Source organism: Puntigrus tetrazona, chromosome 4, assembly GCF_018831695.1.
Source record: "Puntigrus tetrazona isolate hp1 chromosome 4, ASM1883169v1, whole genome shotgun sequence".
NCBI classification, from domain to species: domain Eukaryota; kingdom Metazoa; phylum Chordata; class Actinopteri; order Cypriniformes; family Cyprinidae; genus Puntigrus; species Puntigrus tetrazona.
The window spans coordinates 1351804-1369225 of NC_056702.1; the positions used below are offsets into that span (position 1 = coordinate 1351804).

A 17422-nucleotide genomic window follows, 5' to 3' on the forward strand; every position below is an offset into this window, starting at 1 on the left:
GAACAGCTGATTACTTTTATTATGCACAGTAGGTCACCTAATAAATATGAATGTAATAAAATCGTTCTGTTTAAAATGACTATTGTTATAGACTCCATCTAAGGGCAATGGCGTTTTACACGTTAAATTATGCATTCGTTAATGTTAGCGCTTCACAACAATAAGAAATGGAAGCGTCTGCTCAAATAAAAGCGACTTGTCTTTACGCCACTAGATGGCGCGATTACTCCGCCATCATTTCAACATGCATTTTTATGCATGTCATAATTCTCTTACATTAAACAGCAATCCTTCCTCCTCATTTCAGGACTATTTATATATTATTTACATCATACCCGTATAATATTCCACCTGAAAAACACACAAGCAGAATGCGCTTTTTAATAACAAAAGAATACTACATATGATTTTCACGCTATATTACATGCCAGTTTCACCAGCTATAACGTGTTATGCCTGACTTTTGTTATTGCCGTTATATGCATGCTGTACAGTCTACTCCTCATAACAAAGAGCCAAGCCATGCTGCACTATTTATAAGGGCGGCTGCGCATGCGCAACGAGAGCGCCGCTCCGCTCCCATTGACAGGGGTTAAATACGCACAGAGAGAGAGAGTGCACCTTACAGCCGACACAGCGGGGCTTCAGTGAATGCAGAAATGGCTTCTGCATGCTGCTGAATATGACAGCGCGCGCGGGGTATGGGCCGTAGGGCGTGTGCGGTGATAAAGGTGACATTCCCATGGCCAGAACCGGCGCGCGCGGGCTGCTCCGTCACAGCAACAGCAAGCTGGACTCTTTCCTCAAGAGGAACACCAGTCGGGATGTGTACGAGCGGATCCGGGTCTACGAGCCGTGCGTGGTGGTCTCGGGCTCGGTCAAGAAGGTGTTCATGCACGTGATCCTGAGCGACGAGCGCGTGTATCTGAGCGAGTATCAGCCGCGCGCGCTGCGAGAGGCGCTCAGCTTCAGACACGTCAAGAGCATCGAGCTGGTAAGAGAGACAATGATTACAAGTCTGGCCTGCAAATAAAACCAAACTAACAAGAAGTTATTTCCGACTAGGCTCTTAACGCATTTTTTGAGTTTAGTTCTGTCTTTATGGGAACATGACATTTTATCATTTTGCAAACGTTATGGGAAGTTTGTCTTGTAACGTGTAACAACGTCCAGCTAACATCTTCGAGAGAAACGTGTATTTAGTTGTTTTTTTTCCAGACTGTATTAAGGAAACGTTCTATTAACGTTGAGAAAACATTAACCCGTTACGAGAACGTTCTGTTAGCTGGGAGTGTATTTACAACAGTTCAAGGCAATGCAATTTACATCAAAAGAAACTATATGAATCATAAACTGCATGTAGCCTAATTGCTTAATAATAAAAATTAATGTGATAGTTTGATGACTTTTTATTACATTCATTCTTTACAGCAAATTTAATTAATCCATTATTTAACTCTAACGCGCTTCTAAACAGGATTCAGAAAAAAAAAACAAAGCAAATCCCTCACACTATCAACCTTTGCAAAAAGTACATTTCACAGTGAAAAATCTGTAAATATAGTGGCATTTCAAAAGTGTGTTTACTGGAAACTCGAGGAACAGAAAATACAATTTTGCACTTATTTTTGTATATTTATTTTCATTAAACAAAAATTGCTTGAGTAATTGTGTAAAATCATATTATTATAGTAATTATAATTTAAGCACATTAATATTGACGTGTGGTTTATTTACTGATATTTTATAAATCATACGTCACTCTCCACGGAGTGTTCTAAATGTCAGCTAAAGCAGGACCGTCTTCAAAGACTATTCTAATTATAGTGAGGACGTTTGCTTATCCTGTCATGTTAAACTGCTTAAAGAAGGTGTGTTTGGTAAGCTCTTGTACGGCTCAAAGCATGAGTCATGGAGCGCCCAAAAACCACAAAACACGCACACACACACACACACACACACTAAACATGTAAATGTCAGAATTGCAGAGAAAAGCAATGCATCTGTCATTAACATATAGGTGCAAATGCAGTTTCCTATATACAGTATGCGTATTAAACACACACAGGAACGCACAAGGAACGATTATAATTGATCACTGATGATTCGAGGTTATTTAAACGGCTTGTAATTAGGTCATTGTTAGTAAGCGTACAAATCTCTGTCTCCCCTCACAGATCAACGATTTGCCAGATTTCCTCAGCGGACAGGATCGGGAGCGCTCCATGCATATCCGTGTTGTTCATACCACAAAGGATCCTGGGAAAAAGAGCTCCAGACCCAAAGGATCCCTTCAGAATGAGCCATCATTTCCATTGCGAGGACGCAACTCGAGTGCCCGTCATTCTCTGGAGGGTAAAGAAGCTGTTTAATTCAATCAGGAATGAATTATTAATGAGGAATGAATGAACTGTTCTGAAGCGGCCGAAGCTGTGTGTGTGTTAATCCCGAGCGGTGGGATGAAGCAGCAGTTCTGACACCCGTCATGTGTCACTCAGCTGTGGGCTTGTGTTCATCTGAACCGTTAGGAGACACTTCTGTGTTGAGATTTAGTGTACGGCAGAGCAGGAAAGCTGCTTAACTAGCCCCGAATAAACAGCTGAAGCAGGTGATCTGTACAGTGACACTCAGATATTTATCTTATTAGCAAACAACACAAAAATTAAACCCGTTCGTGTTTACAAATCCGGGAAAATTCAGTTTTTGTTTAAATGTGTGTGTGTGCTGCGTATATTTATAAATACAAATACACACATATATACGAAAAAGGTGCTGTTTATATATTATTTATATTTACATATACCATATAATAATGTATATATATATATATATATATATATATATATATATATATATATATATATACAGTACACTCAAAAACATATATATATGCATTTGTTTGTATTTATAATAAATGTACACAGTGCACACTTATATATTATGTAAATAAAAACTTATTTTGGCTATTATATAATATTATATAATAAATTCTTTAAATAAAAAAATTTTAATAAAAAAATGGGGCAACTATATTTTATAAATAATACTAAATTAATGGCAATTATGGCAAACTGCAAGGTTTCTTTTACATTTTTATGTGTTTATTTTTGCATTTGGAATGATAATGTTAGAGATTGAAAAATAGATATTTTAAAAAAATATTAAATATTATATTAAAATATTCAGAAATGTACATTAGTTTTAATTAAAATACAATATACATTTCTAATAAACAGTAATAAAAGTTATTCGATTAAATATATAGTTGTAGTAAATTATAGTAAAATAGTTTATACTAACCACTTTTTTTCAAACCAGTTTTCTTAGGACAGTTAGATCAATTTTTTTTATTTATTGTTTTGCACCTTAAAAACTATTTAGTGTTGTTAAATGATTAATTTAATTAAAACTTATTGATTTATTAGGTTTTGTGTATGTGTATATTTATAAAAGTAACATTTTTACATACATGGGTGTGTATTTATATATACACTAAATACACACAGTGCACACAAAGATATTCTGTAAATGAAAACCTTTGTTTTGGATGCGATTAATCGTGATTAATGATTTCTGAGCTCAATAAAGAGTAGAGCAACATCGAGGTCATGGGTTGAATTCCCTCACAAAGCATGAACGGATACAAAGATAGCGTATAACTTTGAGTAATCGTGTTCATGAAGATCTCGGATGCACCTGAACTTGAGAAATCATTAAAGGTGTTTTGTGATCCCGCAGGCGTGAGTCCTCGTGAGTCCTCCAGCTGGAGAAGCTCTCCCACATCAATGAGGTACAGTGTTAACAGCCTCACGTTCACCCCACACAACACTTTATCTCCAGCTCGCAGCTTTTACTGCCTCTCAGAGCCAACAGACTCGCTTGCTTAGCAACTCCAGCCCAAGCCATCATATTAAAGCACAATCAATGCGGAGATATTCTGCTCTGCTTCTCACGGGACGCTCGCGTGTTGTGCTTCGCTGCTTAGAAACTAAATTGATTGAGTTCTCGTCTTTGCTAAGATATCATAGATGCATGATTTTGAGGTTCAAAGGTCACCTAGCTGAATTGTTTAATATACATCAGCGTCGCAAATAAACCTGTCTTGGGGTTTTATCCAGTGACGTGCAAAAGAAAGCATTAATTTAATGGACTTTCTAGTGACTTTTTAGATTTTATTGCACTGTAGTTTAGAGGGGTAAGAAATTAAGAAAATAAAATGAAACAAAATGTAAAATTACACATTTAAATTCTGGATTGCATGAAAACAATTGTTAGAATTAATGTCAATCCGGAAAAAATAATAATAATAAAAAATTTAAAAATAAATAAAATAATAATTATATATATATATATATATATATATATATATATATATATATATATATATATATATATATTATACATTATACATTATAAATAAATATTATACATTTCATTTGAAGCACTAGTTCGAACTAAATTTGGCATTTATGCCGTTTTATTTTGTTTAAAAATCCTGTTTTGAGTCATTTTATTGATGTATTTGCAGTGCGTGTTGCTCTCTGAAGCTCTGTAATGTGAGCGTCTGAAGAGGAAATGAAGAGAGCAGAGGGGTCACATTTCATATGCATGTTTAATTAGCGCAGATAAAAGAAGGATCTTGTCTATTGGAAACCATGAGCATAGATTAAGTGTTGTGTTTGTGGTTTAATGCTGATTTTCATGTTTTATAACTATATCATTTTTGCTGTTCTTGTGCTAATTAATTCATGATTGTTATTTTAGTATTATCGGGGTAGTTATAGTGAAGCAAAACCTAAAGAGACTGCTGGCACTTCTGAAAATAAAATAAAATACATTTTAACTAGAATAATTTCAGCCTTTCAGCCATACTAAAATAATCATTAAATTAAACAAATAATCAAATTAAATATAGACAAATCTAATATGTAATAAAAAAAAAAATTTAAGTATAAAAAAAAAACTATGTATTATTTATTTTTACAATTTTAGTACACTTGTCAATTTTATATTATTGTAAATAAAAATTATTCTTTTAGCATTGAGTAACTTTAGTACTTATTTCAATTTTAAAGTTGTTTGTTTTAAATTTTATTTCAGATTTTAATTAACGGTAACACTTGACATTAGTTAACAACATTAGTAAACATGATCTTATGATCTTAGTTAATGTTAATTTCAGCGTACTAATGTATTATTAAAATCACAAGTTGTGTTTGTTAATGCACTATGAACTAAGACGAATAAACAATAACCAAAGATTAATAGTGTAATAAATGCATTGTTAACACATTAACTAATGTTAACAAATGACAGCGCTAGCCAAGTAACAGTTCAACAACAACCCTGATATTCATAACGAAAGCTTTAAATGTCGAAAATGCGGTTGTCATGCGTTTTACAGCGTTTTCAGTCCATGGCTTTACGGCGGTGAGCAGAGGAGGAGGACTGGCGTCATTCGTGCTGTTGCCAGGGCACAAGATGAGACGCAAGAGCAATAAACGTCCAATTAAAAGACCCTGTTTGTCTCTGCAAAACATGTCAGCCTGGCGTTCTTAACGACACGTGTTTGTGGGAGACGGCAGCCAGAGCCGAACCCGACCCCAGAGACGCCATTAGTTCACGTTTAGCACATATTTGTGAGCGCTCGCCATTGAGGAGTAAACCACATGGGAAGTGCTTTAAAGCCCGCTTTTCCACAAATTAACTATCAATTGAAGGCTGTATGTACAGAGACGGAAAAGTAGGTCAGTGCGCCTAAAAAAAGTTTGAGGAATGTAGTGAGAAGGTTGAGGGGCATGGAAAGATTTTCTTTTTATCCTGCATCCTATTAGAGGAGATTGAAATGGGAGGATGATGATGATGGGACCGAAAGACCCATCTGTGCACCTCCTCGTGGAAATGATCTGTCAGCGCAGCTTCATCAAAAGCCCTGTTCAATTATACAGTTCAGAAGAGCTCTTTGAAGAGATCTGCTTTCTTTTCCATCTAGCTTAGATCAGTGTTTTTGGTTCATTTACTATAGTGGTTTGAATCCTTAAGAGTTTAACACATGTGAGGCAATTGAAACCTTTTAAAATAATTAAAACTATAATATATTAAAATAAGTGTTTTAGTTTTTTTAATACTTTCCTTTTCGTATTTTTAATTTTAATGACAGTTTTATTAATTTTGTTGTTTATGTTTATGTCTGTATAACTTTTAATTATTTTAATGTTTCCTTGCCAACTAGTTGAAATAAAAGAACTTTTATATATATATATATATATATATATATATATATATATATATATATATATATATATATATATATATTATTTTGATAATGCCCTTAATGTGATCTAATTATTTCAATAATAATTAATGATTATTATTGTTAATAATTCTTATTATATCAATACCTTTATTGCAGTTTTTTTTTTAATCTTTTCTTAAGAATGTGGCTAAGTAAACTGGTGCTCACTGACTCCCACAGTAATTTTTTTCCATACTATGGAAGTTAATGGCTTCCGGCAACTGTTTGTTCTCTAACATTCTTCAAAATATCTTCTTTTACATTTAGCAGAATGAAACTCATACAGGTTCAAAAACGGCATGAAGGTGGGAAATGACACAAATGGGTGCACTATTGTACCTCCTTTAAGATCTTAAATCACCTTGACATGCTTCACTTGCCCATAACATCCATATATGTTTGTCTTTTTTAGCGATGGTGGCCCGGAGGAAGAAGGCGGCAGCGTCGTTCCGAAGAGACGTTCAGCTTCCTGTCCGAACCCGGACGTGTTGGCTCTGTCTGTGTTTGACACGTCTCCCGCTCACTCGTCCAGCTCCAGTCCCAGCGCTTCAGTCTCCACAGCTCTGACGAGGAGAACGACAGCTGAGGAGAAAGAGGAAGAGTTACACCTTTACTCCGTCTCTCCAATGTCACGAATATACCTTCACCTGCAGAGCTCCTGGAGCAGCTACATCATAGTGAGTGTTTAATAGTCGACATTCACATTTATATTTGACCATTGTTGAACGCAAGTAGTACACACATAATGGAAGTCTGTGCAAGGTATTGCAATGTATTGGTTAAAGTTCAAATCTGTGTGGAATTCAAATCTACTATATTTATTTTGCTCACATTGCTATTTTTGTGAACAATTGCAATTCGTGCAAGTCACTCCAAAAAACTGCCTTCATAATAATATTTAATTCAAATTTGAAAATGCTCCTCCCTTCTGAAATGATGGGCTTTCTCTGATGATGTCAGTTTGAAGGCTGGTGTGAGCATGACTTCGTTAACCATGACACTTTCACTGTTTTAAAAAGCAATGTGACAAAGTACTGCTAAAAAAGATGATTTTAATTGCATTACAGGTAAAAAAAAAAAAAAAAAAAAAAAAAAACATCTTATGCAAAAAATAATGACATAAAATGATTTTTTAAATTAACAAAATTAGCAAATTATCATAATTACCTAATTGCTAAAGTTGATATTGAGATGTTTTTATAGATATTTAGATTGCATATAATACAACAACACAATAAGCAATTATTGTTAAAAATTTTAAAGCAAAATTTATTCCCTTATTTTTTTAATAAAACAAATATGATATAAAATAAAATACAGTAATAAAATGATTATCTTAATTTTTATTTTTAATCTTATATCATATTAAGGTTAAAATAAAAGTACATTTTGGGGGGTTTGGCCAGATTTGTAAAATATTTATATAGCATTAATTGACATTTTTATTATTAAAAATAGTAATAATAAGGAACACTGCTTCCCTTATTTCCAAAATTAAATATTTATCATAATACAATATAAAATAAAATAAGTTGCAGTCTTTTGCCTTCGCCCCTGCTTTATTATACACCTTAATTTGGCTTATATATTTGATAGTACAAAGGATAAAAGCAAAGTGCCAAAGTACTGCTAAAGGGATCATTTTGAATGCTTTATAGATCAGATAGCACATTTTTGTATGGACAAATAAACTTTTTTAATATGCATAAAAGCTGTACATATCCTCTTTTTTTGTAGCGCTCAACATTGCTGCTGGACCCAGCATACAGGAAGAGATGCGGCATCTCCTCCTCCTCTCCTCAGAAACAGCAATATCAGAAAACCAGGTACTACGTCTCTCTGAACTGAACTGAACAGCTTGCGTTTCTGTGTGTGGGCAGTGTAAGAGGACGTCTGCTAATGTGTTTCCAGCTGGGAAAGAACGTGCGAGCTGTTCAGTCAGTTAAGCGGAGAGCTGCTGCAGGACAACATCAGCCTAGAGAGTCTGTATTTACTCCTTCAGGAGCTGCACACAGCCACGAACCGAAACCCCGCCATCAAAAAACTCTTCTGGAGGGTAACGTGTGGCTGTCTTTATCTGAAAATTCAAAAATGAAAACATTTCGAAAATATAAAAAAAAAGCAAATAAGTTTTTTTTACTCCTCAGTCACCGGACCTTTATCCTTTCCTGGTGAAAACGCTGTCTGAAAGCTCTCAGGACGGCCAGGAGGGAGTTCACACAGCCGACAGACTACTGTAAGCCTCCTGAAACACAAAAACAGTCATAAGAGTCACTTTATGGTTCAAAAACATAATTAAGCTTTTCACTGATTTATGGTTTGTTAGGACAGGGCAATATTTGCCCGAGATCTAGAATCAAAAAATCTAGGTGCAAAAAATAAATTCCTTCAAAACAATTTTAAAGTTGCCAAATGAAGTTCTTACACTAAAAAAAAAAAAATCTGCAAAAAAACTGAATTTGCTCCCAGAAAAATACCAGGTCATTTTGTGGTAAAATTAGGGTTTAAAAACGGAACATTCTGTAAATTTAAAGGTACATCCTCCGTACCATTTACCTACTCCTGTTTATGGTTTATGGCATACTGTTTCTTCTGTATCATTAACTGCATTCGTCTATATCGTTTTTTATATATAATCACTAGTTGTGCTAAGATATCTAATTTTATTTATACTAAAAACAATATATAATAAATATGGGCCAATAAATGAAACACGTGTACACAAAACAAACATTTATTTTTACTACAGTAAATGTATTCAATAGCTTTTGTATTGCATATGAGAATACAAACACAAAACTGTAATACTGCAAAACAATTAAATAAAAGAGAAGCAATCCAGCTCAAGCTAATTTTTGGAAAAAGCTTATACCTTCCATGGATCTTCAAAAGGATTTGGCGGTCTTTTGATGTTTTGTTCCGTTCATCTCAGCCTTTAACCAGGATTTATTCCCAGGGAAATTCTGAAAAATAAATAATAGTTAAACTAATTACTAATAATAGAGTAACACGCATACAAGGTTTAGAATTAGCATATCATCACCTAGATTTTTGGTGTAAATTTATTCTGAATTTATACTTATTTACATACTGTATATTTATTTAATTTTACAATGCTGACATTTGAAATCATTTAAATAACAAAATGTGCTTTAAATGTGAAATTAATCCACCAGTAGGTGGCAGCAAGTCACTGTTAATAGTGAATCAAAGCGATTGAACCGAATCATTTAAACGGTTGATTCATTCAGGACGCAAAAATAACAATAACAATATGAAAACGATGTAACAAGCAATAAGCAATTGTTGTTGAAAATGTAAGTCTCTTAATTAACTTGTTTATTGAACTGTATATTTAAAAAAAAAAACAACTCACATTGTAACCATGCAATGAATTTGTGCAGTAGAATTCATGTCTTGTAACAATACTAAAACACAACATTACCAACAGACATAAATTAGACTGATAAAACGCTAAAATGTAAAAGCACGGTCACATATATTCACATTATCTCCACAAATATCAATTAAATCAGAATCGAATCACCGTGAGGACACGCAAAACGGTTAACGGGTCTAACAAACGTATAACTAGCACCTTAAATACAATAACGGCGTAACTAAAACAGGTTGTGCAGCATAAAATAAAGAAAAGAACAAAAACTAAAAGTAAAACTTAATGTTTTACCTCAGGACCGTTAATCCTCCGGATCCGTGTGTTGATGACGTCTGCTTCTTCCGCACGCGATTCGCGCCACAAGTTTCTTGCACCCAGAATAAATTAGTCTAATAAAACACTACAGTTAAAAGGGCACAGTCACATTATCTCTACAATTAAATCGAAATTAGAAATCAAATCACTGTATCGTTGTGTGAGAACATGCAAAACAGTAACGTTAAATTAAACTCAACCTAAATGCAGTATTGGCATTACTAAAGATTGTAAAGAACAAAAACTAGATCCTAAACTTAAATTTTACCTCAGAGAAAAACCTTCTCCGGAAACTAAATGAAGTAATCCGTGTATTAATGACGTTTGCTTTTCACGCACGCGGTTCGCGCCGCAAGAATCTTGCACCCACAATGCAATGCGCCATAAAAAAAAAATACCGGAAAACACCTGTAAACTAAAAATATGGAAAATTCCTTCAACTGAAAACGGAAGTTTTTGCTGTATTTTTTTTTTTTTTTTTTTTTTTGAGTGAAGCAATGCATATTACTAATCAAAAATGACGTTTTGATAAAGTTATGGTAGGAAATTTACAAAGTATCTTCACAGAACATATTTTCCTAATGATTTTTACTTAAAAGATGAACCGCACAATGTATTGTTTGGATAACATTAGCAGAAAACATTCTTAACATTATGTTTTTGGAACGTTCTTATAACTTTACCGTTATTCATATCAATACATATCAAAAATTCAGATCCGATCACAATGATAACTGGACATTTTAATGTTCTTAAAACAATTAATGAATGTACAAAAAAACATTATTTTGGGAGTTAATAAGATTTAGTAGAAATGTTTTAACCACCTTTAAATACTGTTCTAATCACAACACAAAAACTGGGCTTTAACATTCACATATATATTTTTTTTAATAATGCTATATTTTGTATCAAAATAAAGTTAGCAGAACATTTTTTTTAACCTTTAAATAACATTATATTCACCACAAGAAAATTGTAACATTCTTAAACGTTCAAACTGATATAATTTGGGTAAAAAACATTAAGCACACAGAAACGTTTAAGATTCTTGGAATATTAAAAATACACTTTTAAATAATAGCACACTTTTGGGAGTGTTGTAGTGTTTTTTGTAATCTTTAAATAACATTATAACTGTCATATTTATGAAAATAATCGCAAAGTGTTATAAACATGACAAGAAAACCGGACGTTTCAGTTTCATAACATGCTAAACAGTCCGTGTCTAACGGATCCGTGACTTCTTCATGTTCTCAGGTTGACATTTTTTCACAGAGCACATTTTCATGATCGTTGCTGTGGGTTTTCCATCTCTGTCCTGCAGGCTGAGCACTCTGGTGGTCCAGATATTAAGCCTGATGTTCAGGGAAACCGAGGTGGAAGTGGCGAGGCTCAGCATGCTGACGGCCAAACAGTGAGTCACTCTTCCTCTCCGGTAACACCAGTTCACTCATTACACTTACTTCCTGCCTGGTCTCATGGCATAAACGTACCTTCTTAGCGAGATACCAACAAGTATATATCACTGCAGTTTCTAAAAGAAGTGAACACTAAAGGCAGTAAACACAAATGTACAGATTTTTGATTAATAAAGCATAATTTTCGCACAATTACTAGAAAAATGTCATGTCATTACTTCAGAACAGTATTAATTTGCTAGGAGATTTGAAAACTGCTGTTTTTAAATGTTAAGGTCACACACATCTAGCTTCATATCAGTGTGTTCGGTAGCTCATGAGTACAGAGATGTTCTTGAGAGTCGAGGAGCTCTGCTTCGAATCCTCTTCAACAAAACAGTACAAGTTGATGTTGAACCTGTGTCTTAGCGCAACTCAGTGGACATTTCTCTTTGAACCTGCGGTGAAACGTGCAGTGAAACGTGTTTTAATGAGACCAGGTTGCTTATTTGTCTGAGCAATGGCTGCTGTGTGATGCAGGGGAGCTCTTACAGAAAACATGCTGCTGGCTTTAGTGTGCGATCCGGACCTCCACCACTCTAACGGCTCCAAATCTTCACTTAATAAGGTATAAAAGATAGGCCATAATGGACGAAATGAAACGTTTGGTTTGTGTATAGTCAACCTTGCTTCCCAGGTGTAAGGAAAAGATGAAATACATTAATTTTTGGGGGAGGGGGTCAATTAATGTATGATAATTAATGTATGATAATGAAGTGTCTTTGTGCTGCAGCTGCAGCGTCTGAAAGCAGATTATCTGGATGCGGCGTCTGTGCTGCTGTTTGAGGTGGTTGTGTTCTGTCAGGAGGTGAGTAGCATTATCTCATCTATATATATATATATATATATATATATGTATATAATGTATACACATATAACCCTGTTTGTGGCTCGTAGGCTAGTAGCACACCTGCTCTGGGACGTTTCCTCACCATAGGCTGGGTGTTTCGCTTGCTGAAACCGCATCCATTCTTAGTAAGTATATACCCGTTTCACTTTCACACATATTTGCGTGAATGCACATGATTCGCTTTCATTTTCTCTCTGGCAGTTCCCGTTCGTGGGCTATCAGGCTCAGCAGCTGGTTCTGGTTCTGTCGGGCCCTCGGGATCGTCTCGGCCCATCTCAGGCGGTTCTCCTGTTCCAGCGCTGCCGGGTTCTGTTAGCCTGTCTGCAGCACAGCACCTGTCTCAGCAAGTACATCAGGACGGCTTTCAAAGAGGAGTTCAGGTTCTTCATGAGCTTCAGCAGACACAGCTCTCTTTTTTTATTATAAAAAAATTATAATTTTTTTTTAACCAGTTAACGCACTGGCCTCACCCATAAAACCTGTACATTCTCTGCATTATTTTTTACATTTCCTACTATAAATATATTAAAACTTCATTTTTGATAATATGTATTGCTAAGAACTTCATTTAGACAACGTTAAAAGGTAATTTTCTCAATATTTAGATTTTTTTTGCACCCTCAGATTCCAGATTTTCAAATAGCTGTATCTCAAATATTGTCCAATCCTAACAAATACAGTACATCAATACATTTACATCACTTTTTTTTTTTTTTTTTTAAATGTAAATGTACTTTTTTTTTCTGGACCAGGGTCTTAAATAGATAAATAGAATATCCTATGGTGTGACATAGAAAAAAACAAATAACATGAGAGAAATGTTCAAAACCTCAATGTTACAAATAGCACAAAGGAGGTTTTTCTTCAATATCTTTCACACAATAAGATACATTCGACTACCCAAATATGATGAGGCAACAACTCCATAAATGCAGTTGTGCCCTAAAATCTAAGGTATTGGTTCAAAACACCTGTACGAGTTTTTATAGCGTATTTGTATCATACCATATCTCACAAACAGCGAGAGCAGTCCACGTGTGCATTTTGTCCGAGATAAATCTGATTTTATACAACAGTTCAGTAAATAAGAACTTGATATTGTTTTGTATTTCTGTGTTTTGCTCAATTTTGCGGAGAACATATTAATATATTACTCAAGCCTGGTTAAGATAATAATAATATAATACTCAAACCTGAATGACCTACTTTCTCGTTTAACACATTAAATAATCTTTTGTGTGTATTTTCAAAGCCATATTAGAATTAATCAACACATCATGCAATTAATTACATCTAAATATGAATATGTTCTGTTTTGTACAGGTACTACGTGAAGACGTCCGGGCTGGAGGACAAACTGCCCCATCACTACCCCATCAGTCAGCCTGCCCAGCACCTTCTTTCCCAGCTCCTCAGTCTCGTTCTCCAGAAACCCTGAGCTCTTTCTGTTCCTCTGCGGTTCATTTATTTTTTTATTTCTCTAGATAGACGTGGGAATATGCCTTTGAGTGAACATACTGCACTTTAAGATCGAGGTCAAGTCTTATATTGTGTCTTACTGTGTGTTTTGAATAGAGACTGTGGGATTTTACTCTGCCTTTGTATACACTCAGGATTATTATCGCTAATAAAAATTTTATGGAAAGTCAATGCAGAGAACATGAACATCACAGGACATTTAATATATTCGAATAAAGAACATAATATGCATTTTCAATGAACACATTCAAGTTTGGCAAGGCGCTCTAATATATCACAGTATTATAACATGAGTGTGAATATTTTTCATATTTATTATGCTGTACTGTATCTAAAGCCACTGGTGCTGATGCACTTGTTTATTTTGGTTGGTTTTTGTTTGAATGCACTTTTTCTCTGTAACACTGTAGTGATTTTCAGGAACTCTGTACCTCAAAGCCTCAAATTAAAAGTATCGATATTTTAGATAGACATCTGCGTCTGTGACATTTTTATAAATCTAATTGTTGAATGGGTGTTTTGCATGTGCAAAAAAGAAAGAAAAAAACAACAACTGCAAATGTATTCAGAACTGTAAATATAGAAAGTATCTTATGTGTGATAAATAGAATTAAGATTTTAAAATGTATTTATTAATGCATAAATTTACAGAATTACAGTTTGATTGGAAGTGACACATATGGATATTTAACCTGTTTTTGCACAGTGAGTTTCTTTCTTCACACATAGGTTTTAAGGTGACAAAAAAATTTAAATGCAATAAAACTTCAGAATAGACAAATATGATTTACAAAGAAAGACCTAGACCTTCAGTTTGGTTTATTTATTTATTTGATTTTATGCATTTATTTTATACCCCTGATCCAAGTCCAATCCAACAAACTAGAAATGGATATGAATTATTTTAACACAACACATTTAATGGTTTGTCTTTATTTTCCTCCTAGGTGATGCGAATTTCAAATATGTAATCATGATAGCGATTTTCATATTTTTAATTTTAATTCTGGGTCTAGGTCAATAAAATTATCATTTGGTCATACGTAGTATGTCAATAAGTAAATATGTCAATAAGTAAAACGTAAAAATACCCACAACTGAAGACGTGTGTTAGGAGTACAGAACGGGAACGGACGATCGTTGGTGTTTGTTTCTACAGGGGAACATTTTCCAAGCGTACCGGAAACAGCGTGGGGTTATTGAGCATCAAGATCTTCTTAACTTGTAAGTCGAAGTTTATCTTTACGTTTGTCTTTTAAATAAGCCGCGAAGTATTGTTTGTAGATTATAAATCGTCGATGTAAAGCGCACAAACAGTGTTGCATGCGTCTTCTAGTTGATGTAAGTGATTGGCGGGAGATTAACATGTGTTTCATCATTGAGTTTGGTGTAAGTACTTGCAAAACAGATCTTAAATTATTAAAGTTTGAAATTTCAATAAACACACTTGAATAAACGCGACATAATAATATTGCAACTATTGAAAACAACTAAATTGGTTCACAATGTTTTTACCTTGAACTACAGCTATGTTACACGACATTCCGGTCTTTGTAGAAGCTTAAGCATAAAACTATTAAAATATTTTAATATATCTCGTTTTATACGATAGCTGTATTATTCTAATAAGGCCATTTTCCCATTATATAGTTAATGACCTGTCATCACACGTCTTAGCATCACCCAGAGTGAAGAAGATGTTGAGAAATGCCTCTGCACAGGTAACCAAACGACATTCAAGTGTTTGTTTTCTCATAAGAATTATTACAGGATGACTGTTTTTATTCTGTCCTGACAGATACTTAAACAGTTGGTCCGGCACAGGACTACAGATGCTAATTTGATCTTGGAGAGATGTGAGTATCTGTCCATCACTGCATGCACTGGCTTTTGTGTGATATTACTGATAAATGTCCTTCATCTTTGCTTTGTCTCCTGACAGCCATTAACCGGGTGCAGCTGCTTGGGCGAGTGGGACAGGATCCCGTCATGAGACAGGTGGAGGGCAGAAACCCCGTCACCATCTTCTCCATGGCAACAAATGAGATGTGGCGGTCTGGGGAGGGAGAACCAACAGGTACAGGTGAGATCGATCTCATACTACTCAAATAACATCTTTGAAAATGGAGAAGCATCCATTTATTTTTATTTGACTTGATTCTTATTTGAATTAATATTTTTAATTTGTCTTTATTATTTTTATGTACATAATTCTAGTTTACTGTATTATTAATCATATTTCATTTGTTGTCGTGTTTATATATATATATATATATATATATATATATATTCTTTTTTCCCCTACTTTTTACTAATTTGTCCATATTATTTATAGAATTATTGTACAGATGTCCTTATTAAAAAAAAATCATAATAACTGTTTTTTTTTGTTTTTTTTTGCAGGAGATGTTAGCCAGAAAACGACATGGCACAGAATCTCAGTATTCAAACCAGGCCTCAGAGACGTGGCGTATCAGTACGTAAAGAAAGGGTGAGTTACAGATTTTGTTTAGTTTCATTGATATAAAAACTAAAATTCGCCGTTAACCTAGATGCAAACGTATTTTCAGGTCTCGGATTCTTGTTGAAGGAAAGCTCGACTATGGAGAGTACACGGATAAAAACAATGTCAGGCGACAGGCAACAACTATTGTTGCAGGTAAGGGTTCACAACAGACTGTTATGTTATGCTATGCTTTAATAGTTCAAATTTGCATAATATAATTTGTCTCTTTCCACAGATAATATTGTGTTTTTAAGTGAAAACCTGCGAGACGAGTAGTGAGGACTCCTTCCTGGACTGTAGGAACCAAAAGAAGATATTTTATATAGTGTTACTCTGCTCACTGACATTAAACTCTTGAGTATCTTTCTGTCCGGCCTCATCAGTCATACATAGACTTAAGAAGTCTTGTCGTTTTTTTGATTGTCATGCATCGTGTCTTATTTCCGACAGAGGGCGCTGACAGATGCACTTTGACATGTATCTACTTTCCAGAACCAAGCACTGGATTAGACTCTTTGTATAAGAAATGCTACATTTCCCTTTTCTGGACTTTCGAAACATAAAAGCATCATATTTGACGTTATATCTAATCAAGTCACTTGTAATGTTATGTTCATAAATAAATGTAAGTTGTTCAGTATAGGTATTTGTTGTCATTACTTATGTCATCCATGTGACGTCACATGTACAAGACTTGTAAAACACCTTCTGATTTCAGAAACTTTTAATAGTTAGCTTCTGAAACTGAAAGAATAGCGGTTTCATTTCTTTCTTTTGTTTTTCAGTCGTGTCCCATTTGTTTGTCCGCTGTTTACCCATCGTAGTATAGTCGTTTAATTGTAATGTTTTTACCTGTATTGCTTAGTCTGCGGAATGTATTAAGGGTATCTTAAATGCACTTTTAAAATGTAAGCAAGATTACTTTTTCGTGGTATTTAAACACAGCAAAAATCCGTTGACAGACACTGGACCTGAGGCGGTGCACAGAGTTTGGTACTCTTGGCTTTATACGGTTTGTTAAGAGATTATGCGGAGTCGCCTCTAATTGGAGCAGTTTCACGTCAATCATGCATTAGCGTTCTCCTATTGGTCAGACGGGCTGTCCGTCTTCCTCGATTTT

The 17422-nt window shown here is 34.5% G+C and overlaps 2 protein-coding genes and 1 long non-coding RNA gene across 4 annotated transcripts; 2 read left to right on the top strand and 1 right to left on the bottom strand.

Moving 5' to 3' along the window:
• The first annotated feature begins 599 nt into the window (after positions 1-599).
• On the top strand, positions 600-14267 carry c4h12orf56 (chromosome 4 C12orf56 homolog). Its single transcript, XM_043236330.1, has 13 exons — positions 600-994; positions 2178-2355; positions 3739-3790; positions 6708-6972; positions 8033-8121; positions 8207-8351; positions 8443-8531; positions 11335-11424; positions 11948-12035; positions 12201-12275; positions 12365-12442; positions 12519-12697; positions 13641-14267. Exons 1-13 carry the CDS (start codon positions 743-745, stop codon positions 13753-13755), a joined length of 1695 nt encoding a protein of 564 aa, XP_043092265.1. The 5' UTR covers positions 600-742; the 3' UTR covers positions 13756-14267.
• Positions 8233-10060, bottom strand: LOC122342498. The gene is made up of 4 exons (XR_006250581.1): positions 9984-10060; positions 9168-9258; positions 8452-8540; positions 8233-8372 (listed from the first exon to the last, which is right to left on the bottom strand). It is a non-coding gene; the product is annotated as an uncharacterized LOC122342498 (long non-coding RNA).
• Positions 14268-14915: 648 nt separating the features above from the next.
• ssbp1 (single-stranded DNA binding protein 1) lies at positions 14916-16942 on the top strand. 2 transcript variants are annotated; one of them, XM_043236325.1, is made up of 7 exons: positions 14916-15020; positions 15447-15517; positions 15595-15652; positions 15739-15879; positions 16200-16287; positions 16367-16455; positions 16538-16942. In XM_043236325.1, exons 2-7 carry the CDS (start codon positions 15494-15496, stop codon positions 16576-16578), a joined length of 441 nt encoding a protein of 146 aa, XP_043092260.1. In that variant the 5' UTR covers positions 14916-15020; positions 15447-15493; the 3' UTR covers positions 16579-16942. The 2 variants fall into 2 exon arrangements, with proteins under 2 accessions (XP_043092260.1, XP_043092261.1); XM_043236326.1 differs by lacking the exon at positions 14916-15020 and adding an exon at positions 15050-15185.
• Positions 16943-17422: the final 480 nt, after the last annotated feature.